The following is a 12,011-nucleotide window of genomic DNA, read 5'->3' as shown; positions in this document are numbered from 1 at the left end:
AGGAGGAAGGAGCAATTAGAAACACACAGAAAAGGTTGTCAGCCAGCAAAAGCAATAGATGAGAGAGAAAAAGGTAACAAAAGAAATGCATAAAGAAGAGCAAATGCTTATTATCATTCTCTACGTTAAAATTGCAAAGAATTGTTAACATAATATCGAGCATCATATATGTGGTGAATACAAATGAATGATGTTTCTGAAGCTTTATCTTCAGTTCTGTATTTCAGAAACACTTAGTCCAATCTCTATGTTAACCACAGAAAATCTGTTAAAGAAATAAAGCTAAGTAGTGTCAGTATTGTTGATTTAATCATTTTCTTCTACACTGTTGAGGAGCACTATATATTCTTTTTTTTCTTTTTTTTGCTGTTTCAGAATTAAGCACATAACTCCAAACTGTTAATGAAAAAATACAAACATAACTACCTATGCTGAGATGAAAGAATATAACTTAAAGTCTGAATGATCTCTCTTTCACATGTAACAGAAGCTCAATGATTCTCACAGGATCTTGCATTTATTCATAAACTAAGAGGTAAGTAGACAGAAGAACTTCTGGAACTCTGTTTGGAACTCTGTGATTTCCCCTTCAGGTTTGAGCCAGCTTGTACATTTGATTGAATATAACATTTTCAGCTCAGGTGGATTCATATGAAGAAACTCTTTAACCTTACTTGAGTCTTGTATGGACTCTTATGATGAACTCTTAACACACAGTATGCACCACCATAAGCGCTTTTCCTTTCCCAGGTGTGGAACGGTAACTGTTTGATTTTCACAACCAGCTGAAAAATAACTTCCAGCGGACCCAACTTTCCCCTTTTCAAAGTATACAGTTCATTCCAAAGACAGAAATCAAACATCTCAGATGCCTGGTGTCAGATGCTCTGAGTTGTGATATTTTATAATATTCTGAAAAAGCTGGAAGTTCCACAGAGGAAGAGACATGCTGAGAAATTGCACAGGAGGCTGAACTTCACAAAAGTGTTAGGGGTCTGTTGGGATGTTTGTAAAAATACCGCAGAAAACTACAGAATGGAAAGGGGAGTACTGACACATAAGGAAGGGGATTTAGAGCTTGTTGGAAAGTGGGTAAGTGAGGGGAAAGTGGAATTGAGGGCTTACTGAAAACATGTAGAGATCTCCAAAATGTATTGCATAGCTCCTGAGAAAATTGCCATGCATTAGGAAACCCATCAGTCCTCTTGATGGAATGGAACTTGGGTAATGCACATTCAAGAGCCTCTTTCCTAAATGCAAATAGCAATCAGAGTCTTTGCTGAAATGAAGCTCAGTTTCAGCCTGGAAAAACCATCTTAAGATAAATTAACAGCAAAATAAAATCTTTTAAAAAATCAACCGGAAATCTGTCCAGTGGGCAGTAATGAAGAGCTCAGCTTATTAGCTCCTGTCTGTGAGTGCAAATCAGCCCTGTACATTTGCATTCATCAGTAAGACTCCTCTTAGGAAAACAGCAAACAGTATTTTTCTGTTTCCTAGTTAGGAATTTTTTTAAAAAAGAACAAATCATGTATATATGTATATGTATATGCATATACATATGCACATGCATATGTATATGTATATATTTTATATATGTGTGTGTGTGTTTGGAAGCTTTGAATTTACTACATGCAGTAAACTCTTACAGGAATACACAGCAGTCCTACCTCCCAGACACTAAACCAGAAGTGAGCTGCAGTAAACACCAGCTTTTAATACTGGGACTCAATGCTTCGTTTATACCTGTCATCTGAACTCTACCTGAAAGTGATAGTCATTTATCCTGCAAAGCTATTCCAGTAACATTTTCTGAAACACTTAGAGGAGCTTTACATTGCATTAACACATTGCAAGTATCTTTCTTGCTTCAGAAGAAGGAAAGAATAAAAAAGATTTCATTTCTTAACAGTTCTCATCAGAGATCCGTTATTTCCAATTGTCTCTTCTACTACTGTTGGCCATTATAGAATCTCTTTTAAAATTGCCTATATATTCATAGCTCTGAGACAGGAATAGTTTAAACAGAATCTTAAAATAAACTTTGACAAGATTTACATAAGTATATAGTCTAGCATAATTCTAGAAAACTACCTACTGGAGGCTGACCTTTACTAATTGATACAGTTCTATTATAACCTTTCCTGAAAGCAAAAGCCACATAGCTCAGAGGACTTTTATGGCTGCAAATCTGCTCTCAGAGAGTCAAGCTTAAATTCATTCTCCTGACTATACCATTATTCTGCTATTTCCTATTCCACCTTGGTTACATCTTATGGCAGGAAGCTGTCACGAGCCCTCAGCGCAATACATCCCTCCTAGCTGTTCTCCCCGTGGTGTCATCTGTTATAGCATACCTGTGAACTCCAGGCTTAAACAGCGATGCACATGATTAGCAGAAGGATCTGGGCCATGACCTTACAGATTAACTGAGTTAAAGCCTCATGCTTGAAACCTCAGTGCTTCTGAGCATGCACAGAAATCCTGCATCTTTCAGAATGATCAGGATTATTGCAAGTTTTAAGGTCTTTGATCTTACCCAATTGCTCAGTGCTGCCTTTATCAATTATCCACTTGAATTTAAGCAGAATTTAGCACCTGATTCCAAAATGACATGAAAGGAATTTCCGTGTTGTCCCCATCTCCCATTTAGTTCTACCAAGTTAAAATAATTCTCCTCCTTTGCAGTGTATGATATTTGCATTACAAAATATGAACGCTAAAGGAACAAACAGCATTCTTGCCCTATGTATTTAGGGCATTTTAGACAGCAGATAGTCAGATACATCTGCCAGTGAAATTAATGCTACGGCTTCATTTTTTACATTTCTTAATTCTCAAAAATTTTTAAACAGTAACCTAAATTGCATTAATCTCTGAGATAAGCAACATGGAGTATATAATATCCTATGAAAGGTACTGACTTGTCCTGAAGTAGTGATGCCAATAGTTTTGAAAAGGTTAATGAACTGTATCTAAAATTTGTTTTTGAAAGCCCTCTATATTCCTTGCACATATTAGCTCATCCTTTTGGTATTTTAAAATTCAAATAGATCCAGTTAAAAAAATGGCAGAACACATTTGAGTAAATTTCAAACCTATTAAAAATTCATAAGCTTAAAATTTACTCGCAAGCCCATACACTTTAAGAAGTTTCTGCATGTCTCCCTTTGGCTGACCTTCTACACCACAATAATGAAGTAATCCATGCTGCTGGGGAGCCAAGAAGTAAAAACCCCTGCAGGGCAAATGAATGCCACTAGAGTATGGCTAAATATGCAAAAGCAGGGCATTCAGAAGGATTAGAAGTCTACAGACAGCCAATGATAGGTAGAAGGTCAATTAAAGAAAAATTACAACAGCAAGAACAGAAATACTTAGTGCCACTGAATGATAACTACAGGGATGTTCTCACAGGAAGAAATTGGATTGCTTTTTCTGCCACATTGTGGAGTACTCTATTACTGCCAGGCAGAGCCAACCGTAGCAATATTGCATCAACAGAACCATATGAATTCTGTAAATACAACATAAATACACCAGGCCTTCTAGTATTCACCAGCTACTCGTATTTGCAAAATATATAATCCATTACTGCCCTATTTAAGCAACTTTCTTCAATCACTTTCTCCTTCCTTCTCAAAACAGATCTCTCTTCCCAAGAAGCCTGACTTGCAAAAAGAGAATGGCAGCTGGGCTTCCCAGATGCTTTCTGGGAAGCAGAATTTATATGTAAGGACTGATGACAGTCAGGAAGCATGTGGGTAATACCTAAAGTGAAAAGCAAAGGACGATGTAAGCTGCCATGTGTGGGCAGATATGAATTTATGTGTCACAGGGCAGGGAGTGAGTAAGGAGAACGCTTGCCAGGCTTCCCTGCAGACCACTCCTATGGGACAACCATGCCACCAAGGGAAATTCAAACTGATTTCAAGTCTGTTTCCCCGCTTTTCACAGATGGGAATAGCTGTGATTTGGACCAGGATGGAGCCAGCTCTGTGTGGACTGCACGGGGCTGGACACTGTCAGGCTCATCTAGAGCATTCTGGAACAAGCAGGGAGGTAAAAGGAAGATGCTGTCCAGGACAGAGGATTGAGGAGGCCCAGCAACCTTCCAGCATCCTTTTGTGTACAAGACTATTTCCACGGTTCCTCTATACAAACTATCATGCCATTTTACTCACCTAATCAGTTACATATACACAGTATTTGCAAGAAACAGCCCTAGACTGTCATCACTGAGTTCTGATTCAAATAAAGCGATCTTTAATAGCTATATCATAACTTATCAGCCATATTTCTACACTAATTGACTAACTATGAAGGGAAGTATCAGAATCAATAGAAAATGCAATGAATCTTGGTATATAATTCTATAGATTATAATATAACAGATAATATAGCATTCTCAATTAAACAAATTTAAAAAGGCACAAACCCAAATTTGCTTATACGCCTTCTCCTTCCTGTCTATATCCCTCTATATGTTATATACACAGACCGGACAAAGCAGATCTCATTGTTTTTTTGGTTCTTGAAGGCTATAGGTTCTTAAATGAATGGTTATATAAAATACACAATAGGAAAAGCTGAAAAAAGAATGGCATCAAAAAGCCCAAGGATGCAGACACCTACGTCAGAGAAAGTATTATTTTCGAGAATGAAAGAAAGAATAAAAGATGGTAACAGTCCTGATTTTTAAGTTATCCCTCTTTTATCTAGTAGTTTAAAAACCAGAGCTACATCTTGCCTAGGATTTGGGACACCAAAGCTCTGATGTCTGTGCAAAATGGGGAATAATTTCCTAATCTAGTAACCAGAGGAGACACCTGAGATGGTTTATGATTTTTTCCCAATAATTATTTAATTTCTAATACATAAATAGTCCTTGAAGTTGAGATTCCCCCCGCCCCCAAGTTAATGCCTGAATTAAAGGCATGAAGTAGCTTCCTCACTTGCTTTCATCCCCATGAATTTCTGTTCTGCACAGAGGTGCAGCTCCATGGACAAGAGTATGTGCCCCCATTTTGGAGGAGATCACAGTTCTGGCTAGGAGAAAACTCTATGCAGAAAGGCAAGAGTGGAGCCATCGCTTCTTTTGTAGCTGGGGTTTGTCACAACAGAGGCCAGAGTTCTGCATTTTGTGCAGGATTTACACCCACAACTGTTTGTTAAATACACTTAGAGAACATCTTCCAAACAAAATGCCTTGGGGAACTCAAAGGGTGCAAAGATTTATTTCTTTGTCGTTCGGACAAGGCAATGACACTGAGCTGCTGTTCTAAATAAAAAAGGTGGCAGGTCAGTGCAGGTGTAACAAGCTGAACTCTATGGTCAGAGTAAGTTTTACTGGCAAAAGCTTAGATGCCTAGGACCTGAGGCAGGTGGTTGGTTAGATAATGGGTCTGATGTTTACACTCCTGTCATAACTTCGAGCGTGATGTGTGTAAGTTCATTAAGGGGCTCGTGGTAGAAGTGAGTGCATAGTCCAGATCTCACGGATCTTTAATGATCTAGGCAGTTACAACTAGCTTTCTAACATACTGTTTAAGCAAGCACATGAACATTAATTAAACTGTTCTGTAAATTTTAGGGAAAAAAATCAAAGCCATATATAAAAAGGCTTATACAAAATTCTCCAGGGATATAGGACATATGTTCTATGACTAAAATCACACTCTGTTCTGAAAGACTTCATGATCTACAAATGCGATTCATCTCTACTTTCTTCTGTTTTCCACTTTTCCATGTTCAAACCTTTTATATGCCAGAACAGAATCCTAATCTACACCATTGCCTCTGTATAGCTTTTTATTTCAATCAATGCATGACCAACAGCAATGTGAATATGCAAAAATGAAATCAAGTGGGGTTTTTTATGTATTCAGAAACAATGCTTTCCAGCATTTTTCACAATCTCATATATAGTAAATGTAGCAGCAAGTCATCAGTATTAGTTAAAAGATTAATGGAAATCCCCAAACCATGAGTAGAAACACAACCAGCACATCACTCCACTTCCCACTCCTGTATTTTGTTGCAGATTACCTTGCTTAGTACACTATGCTTCAGCATTCAGTGGGTGAAAAGTCACTCTAAATAAGCCTTCAAGCTTAATTTAACTACTCTGCAAAAAGCATCTTCCATAAAGAAAGTGCTTCAGAAGCATAAAAGAAAGCACAATATCTCTCTATGTAATATTTTTTTTCCTGTAACCACTGTTGAAATTATCTAAAATGGTCACCCTATTTAAGGAAGAAAGCAAAATCAACACAAACAGTTTATTCTGATTTGAAAAGGCACAGAGGGTAGTTTACCTGCAATTGTCGACATTATTTCTTCCCATAGCGTTAGAGAAGTTGAAAGGTCCCACATTATTGATTTCTACGACTTGTATACAGCCAGTGAAATTGTAGACAGGTCCAGGTATCTACAAAGGAGAAAATGCACACAGTTCTTCTGCTTATTGTCATTGTGATCCGTTTTAAAAATAATGAAGTTTCTGCAAAAGAGTTGTAACATAATTTAAACCTGCTACTGAAGAATCCTCCTGGTCTCCATTTTTTCTCTAAAGAATTTCTATTACAAAAATTTGAATGTGAAAAGAAATTAGAGCAAGATAGGCAGTACTGACTTAAAAATAAACTCATAGAGTTTTGGATATGCAGACAGCACCACAGGTATAGTGAGACACCAGCAAAAAGTGCACTTCTCTAACAAGGTATTTATTTCTTACAAATGAACACAGGTCATGGGGAGTGGTCTACTTTTAAGTTTACTACTTCCCTGCTCGAAAGGTTATCTAGTACCATTAATCATGCTTCAAAGATGCCTAAGGACCTACTGAAAATGGGAGTCACTGTAGGGGCACTGAAAAAACACAGAACTAAATTGTTGTGCATATCTCACCATCTAAACAAATAACACTGACACAATATGTTGACAGGTATTATAATATATAAACAAACCACCCAAAATGTTGCAACTGAGACTTTATGGACTGGACCACTGGACTGGGACAAGTTCCTGGTCACACCACATCACGTGTACCTGTCCTTGGGGACACGTAAGAGGTAAGACTCCATTGTTTATATAATAAATTTCATGCCAAAATAAGAAAAAAGTACTGCTAGGACTATCCATGAAGATGAAAGTCATTGACACATTCAGATGGGGCCTTGGGAGACTACTCGGGAAGAAAAGAAGTGGAAGAGGGTATGGCCTGAGGCACGTAAATGAACGCTGGTCATAAGCCCATAGGAGGGGAAGCAGGTCTTGGCTTGGTCCTTACCACTGCACAGGACCTGTTCCTAACACTGACCACGAAGTCAGGTTTAGATACCTGCAGAAACAAAAAAAGAAAGTCATTGTGGTCATCATTTCATACAGGAGCACTATGTAAAAATGAAGGAACTTTTTAAAAGGAAATTCAAAGGAACTTCCCAAAGGGTAAAGCACATGCAGATGAATACTTAAAACAGGCTATCGGAGTTCTGCAGAAAATGTAAATAAACTACTAGAAGAAGAAAGACTTTAGACCCCCTCGAAACCCAGAATGTTTAAATAGCAGGGTAAAAAATGTTTATAATGGCTAAAAAGACATCCTTTAAAAGTTGAGGTCATGTCCAAATGAAGGAAAATAGGAAGTCATATAAATGTTGGCAGTAAAATCCCAATAAAGCAGGCCACGTAAAGAAAAATAAAAAGATCTTGAGGAATAATTTGCTAAAAGCATAATGGTGAGCATTAAATGTTTTTTAAAACCCAACAGGAGCAGTAAGCCTGCCAGAAAGGCTGTAGGGCCAATAGACCATCAAAGTATAAAAAGAGTGTTCAAAGAGATAAGGCTCTAGCAGGAAATGTAAATGAACTCACCAAATCAAAATTTAATGTAGAGGAGCTCTGGGAGTTTCCCATGCCAGAACCCCTTTTTAGTAGGGAGACATCACAGATCTGTCTCAAATTGAATTATTACTGAAAAAGGTTTTAAAATAAATTAACAAAGTGAACAGTAGCAAAAAAGAGAAAGACCAAATAGTGTTTGCCTGGAATCCTAAAGGAAATTACTGTGGTCAGCACTTAAAATGGCATCCAAACCATGGGAATGGTAGATGTGGATTTGGGGGGGAGGGGGTGTGTGTGTTTGTTTTGGGTTTGTTGTTTGTTTTTTTTTTCTTTTTATGATTTGGGAAAGGGGGACAAGACTAGGGAATGCAAGGGCATATCTCAAACTCTGGATCAGTAAGTCCCAGTTCCATTCCAGACAACCATTAATAACTACATTAAAGAGCAGAATTAACAGATACATAGATGAACATAATGTACTGGGGAATAGTTGAGATGATTTCTGAAAAGGGAAATTGTAACACACAGGAGGAACACTGAATATGTGAAAAAGGATGCCTTGGCACATAGCCTTTGCTTTCCAAAAGGCTTTTAACAAGTTTCTATGCTAGAAGATTCTAAAGTAACTCAGTCACCCTGGGATAACAAGGAAGGCCTTCAATAAATGAAGAGAATGGTTAAAAAGGAAGCAGAAAAATTGGAAATAAGTAGTGAGCTTTCTCAATATGGAGAGCCCCTAGAAAGTCCCTCAGCAATCTGTATGAGGGTCTGTGCTCTTCAGCATCTTCACAAGTGGGTCAATGTTTCCTGCGTTACTCAAGATAGCAAAACCAAAATCCTGAGAAGAGGATTTCACAATATGCAAAAAATTCACAATATGCAAAATCTATAAGGTATGTCAGGATGATGATACATATGAGCATTTCTGAACAGAGAGTGACTATATAAACTAGGAATCTTTACTCAGGAAAACCCACCATTAAGGAGAGTTAGAACAGAGTATGGTGCAGATGAATAAGGAGTTCTCACAGTTTCTCACAATACAGAATCGGAAGGACATGAGATTACATAAATCAGTGTGAAGATGAAAACAAGGTAAAGGGTGTACTTTTCATACAACTCAAAATTAAGCTGTGGAACCCTGCCATAGGATGTTGTGGATGGTATAAGTCTAAATGGGGTCAAAAATTGGTCAAATTAATGGGAAGAAATTTTTCCACAATAGTCTTCCTTATCTCTTTTCTTATCATTAAATGTCATAAAAAGGATGGCCTCTAGCCTGTATATTTGCCTTCTTCCTTACCAGCCAGCAAACCACATTTCATATTGTGATAGCTTCTTGATCCGTCCAGACCCTTGAGGTAAAAACTACCTGCCCTTTTCCTTAAAGGAAAATGAGATTTTGAAAGACTGAAAGATTTTAAAACTATGTTTTACTAGAACACAAAATACTGAATTAGAGCATGGCAACCACTTAATAGATTTCTGATGTGCTGGGTGAGGTAGATAAATCTCCCACCTCCCTCCTCTGTCTGTGCAGGGAGGGCCCTTTCCTCTAATCTTGCTTTTTAAAAAGTTCAGTGACTTTGGTGTCAAAAACATTTGGTGTTCCAGAGGCACACAGCTGCTTCTGGGTCCCAAGGAAAAAAATTCCTTATTGCCATCGCTTCTACACGATGGCTGAGAGTCACCTCCACTCTTTCAGTAAGCACCCTCTTCTTCTCGGGACTGCCCCGTCCCTCTTCTTCCCTCCCCAGGCTTTCTGCCCGGGGCTGCCCAGAGCTGCTCCCAGCTCCCTCGGAAAGGGAGAGATCTCTCCCTCCCCACCGAGAGACAGGCCGCCCGCGTACCACGCGCCTGAAGCAAAGCAAATTGCTTTCCTCTGCATCGCTCGGCCGCTCTGAAACAGAACACGCCGTGCCGTGCCGTACACAATAAGCAAAATGAACCGGCCTTCCAGCCCACGGCGGGGCTCAGAGAAGTTCACTAACAGTTCACCATTTACTTCTTCAGCAGCAAAGGCTTAAGGGCTGGTAAGACTTTAAAACAGATCCATTAGAACCATGCGACAACGTGGAAAGCTATGCAACTGTCCAAGGAGGCATCTGAAGTGAGCGGGACGGGGAAGGTCGGCTCTCTGTGTAGCGAAGACGTTTTGGAGGATTGCACTGAGGCTTTCTGGAGCTTAGAGACAAAACCCTTAACCGAGGGCTGGATGGGACCACTCCCCTTCGCAAAGTTACGCTTCAGATATCGAAAGAACAGTATTGTTTGATATACCACGAGGGCCGACACAGACTGTTGATATGGATTATGGACAACAGAAGACTGTCTCCCTTCCGTATCATTCCTTTACCAGTCACTTTGGCAAGGAAATAAGTGTGACGGACTGCCAAGTGTTATACTCGGCAGTCTGCTTTTGCTGCTGTTATCGTGACAAATTATACTGGCTAATCTATGAGTATGTATCGTCCTATTAAGTATCACATTTTACTTCTTATAAGAGATGCTTGTTATTCTTTTTCTCCTGCCTTTTATAAATAGTAAATAAAATAATTTTCAAATTAACAGGATGCAGGATCTCTTGCAAAATCAGCGTGAACATGGACAGAAACAGTTACACACTTGTGAGATGGAAATGACATGGGACCCACAACATTGCCTAAAAAAATGAAAAATTGAACAGTGTTTTAATATTGGCTGCATAAAACAACTTGTTAGAGCTCTGCTTCTTCCCCCCTTACCCGCTTATGAAGTTTCACTAAAGCTTAATTATGATTGTTCCAGTCACCCTGTGTATGTTTTTCAACAAAATCCCTCATTCCTGGGATTGTAAAAAAAAAACAAACAAAAAAATAGAAAGCAAAAGGAACCAATAAAAGCAAAGGTTAGATACAATATAGTTTTAAAATTTACAACAGCTACTGTGCCTAGTTAAGTTCATTCCAGACTCTGAATGTCAAGTTTGTATAGGGAAAATTCACTATGGCAACCTATGATCCATTTTGCACATTGAACAGCAAATCAATCGCTTGGTTTGGGAATAAACATTTATCTACATATGCCCTTAATAACATGCTTTCCTTCCCTCCAAAACAAACATACTGATTGGGCTTCTAATAATTCTTTTACATAGATATTTTCATATTTTGAATGTAATGCATTCTGCTAAAATAACATTAAAATACTTACTTCTTTGTTTTGTAATCATAACTACATCATAAACACTTTGGTCAAACAATTACTTCCCTTTGGAGTGCTATGCTATGTATACAAAAAAATAATATCTTCTTAGACATATTTAGGAATAAGGGCTATTGATACAAATAATAAAACAGTAAGTTTTACGAGTTAAGTTAAGACGAGTAAGTACTCGTCTGTGTTTAGCAGAGTATTAAAATGTAGACTTCACGTGTATTTGGGTTTCCTTCCATTTACAAAAATACATTAATATGCTGACAAACTGTAATACTTAAATTGCCTGAAAATGTCAGGGTCATAGCAACACCAGAAATTTAATTTAATACAATTCAGTATTCAGAAACTATGCAGATGTCTTTGACATATAGTAACCATGCTCTTTAAATGCCCTTTATACTTGACAAAAATGAGTACAGATAGTTACCTGGTAGGAAAAGTTCACACATATATGCCAAATCATTTATTAACATCCCTTACTGACTTGCCCAAATTAGAGCTGCTGTTAGGTAGAATTAACCTAGAACTGAGTTCCTAGTGAAATGAGCTTGCATGCTGTCATTTCGCTACAGATTCATAAATAACATAATGAGGTTTTGACTTATGATCAGTGCATTTATAAAAAAAATAATTAACTCAAAAGAAAACAAAGTATAGCACAATCTTTCCTCATCTTTCTCCACTCCAAGATAAATTTTATATATCTTAAAAGTTCTCACTATAGATATTACAGTGTACCAGGATACACTATTCAGTAATTTTTCACATCTTTCTTTGTGATTCCTGTCAAATATGCCTGATTTTGGAGGCCGATTTGTAGAGCTCTCTGCAAAAGACTGTGAAGCTTTTCAAATTGCAATATTTTAAACATAAACAAAAAGGCCCAGGTTTTTGAATACTCTAATAACATTTTTTTTATGTTTACTAACAACATGATGAATGGTTTGGAAATTAATGCAAAACTCCAA

The 12,011-nt window shown here is 37.8% G+C and overlaps 1 protein-coding gene across 1 annotated transcript in view; it reads right to left on the bottom strand.

The window, feature by feature from the left end:
* EYS (eyes shut homolog) overlaps window positions 1-12,011 on the bottom strand; it is a 1,008,942-nt gene that overhangs the window by 231,148 nt on the left and 765,783 nt on the right. The window contains exon 36 of the mRNA XM_052781811.1: window positions 6,318-6,430. Within this exon, the coding sequence (XP_052637771.1) occupies window positions 6,318-6,430 (113 nt within the window). The remainder of the gene's footprint in view (window positions 1-6,317; window positions 6,431-12,011) is intronic.

The sequence above is a fragment of the Harpia harpyja genome, chromosome 3, assembly GCF_026419915.1.
Source record: "Harpia harpyja isolate bHarHar1 chromosome 3, bHarHar1 primary haplotype, whole genome shotgun sequence".
In the NCBI taxonomy this organism is placed as follows: Eukaryota; Metazoa; Chordata; class Aves; order Accipitriformes; family Accipitridae; genus Harpia; species Harpia harpyja.
Note: the sequence above shows the minus strand (reverse complement) of the source record. Positions and strands in the feature narration are given on the sequence as shown.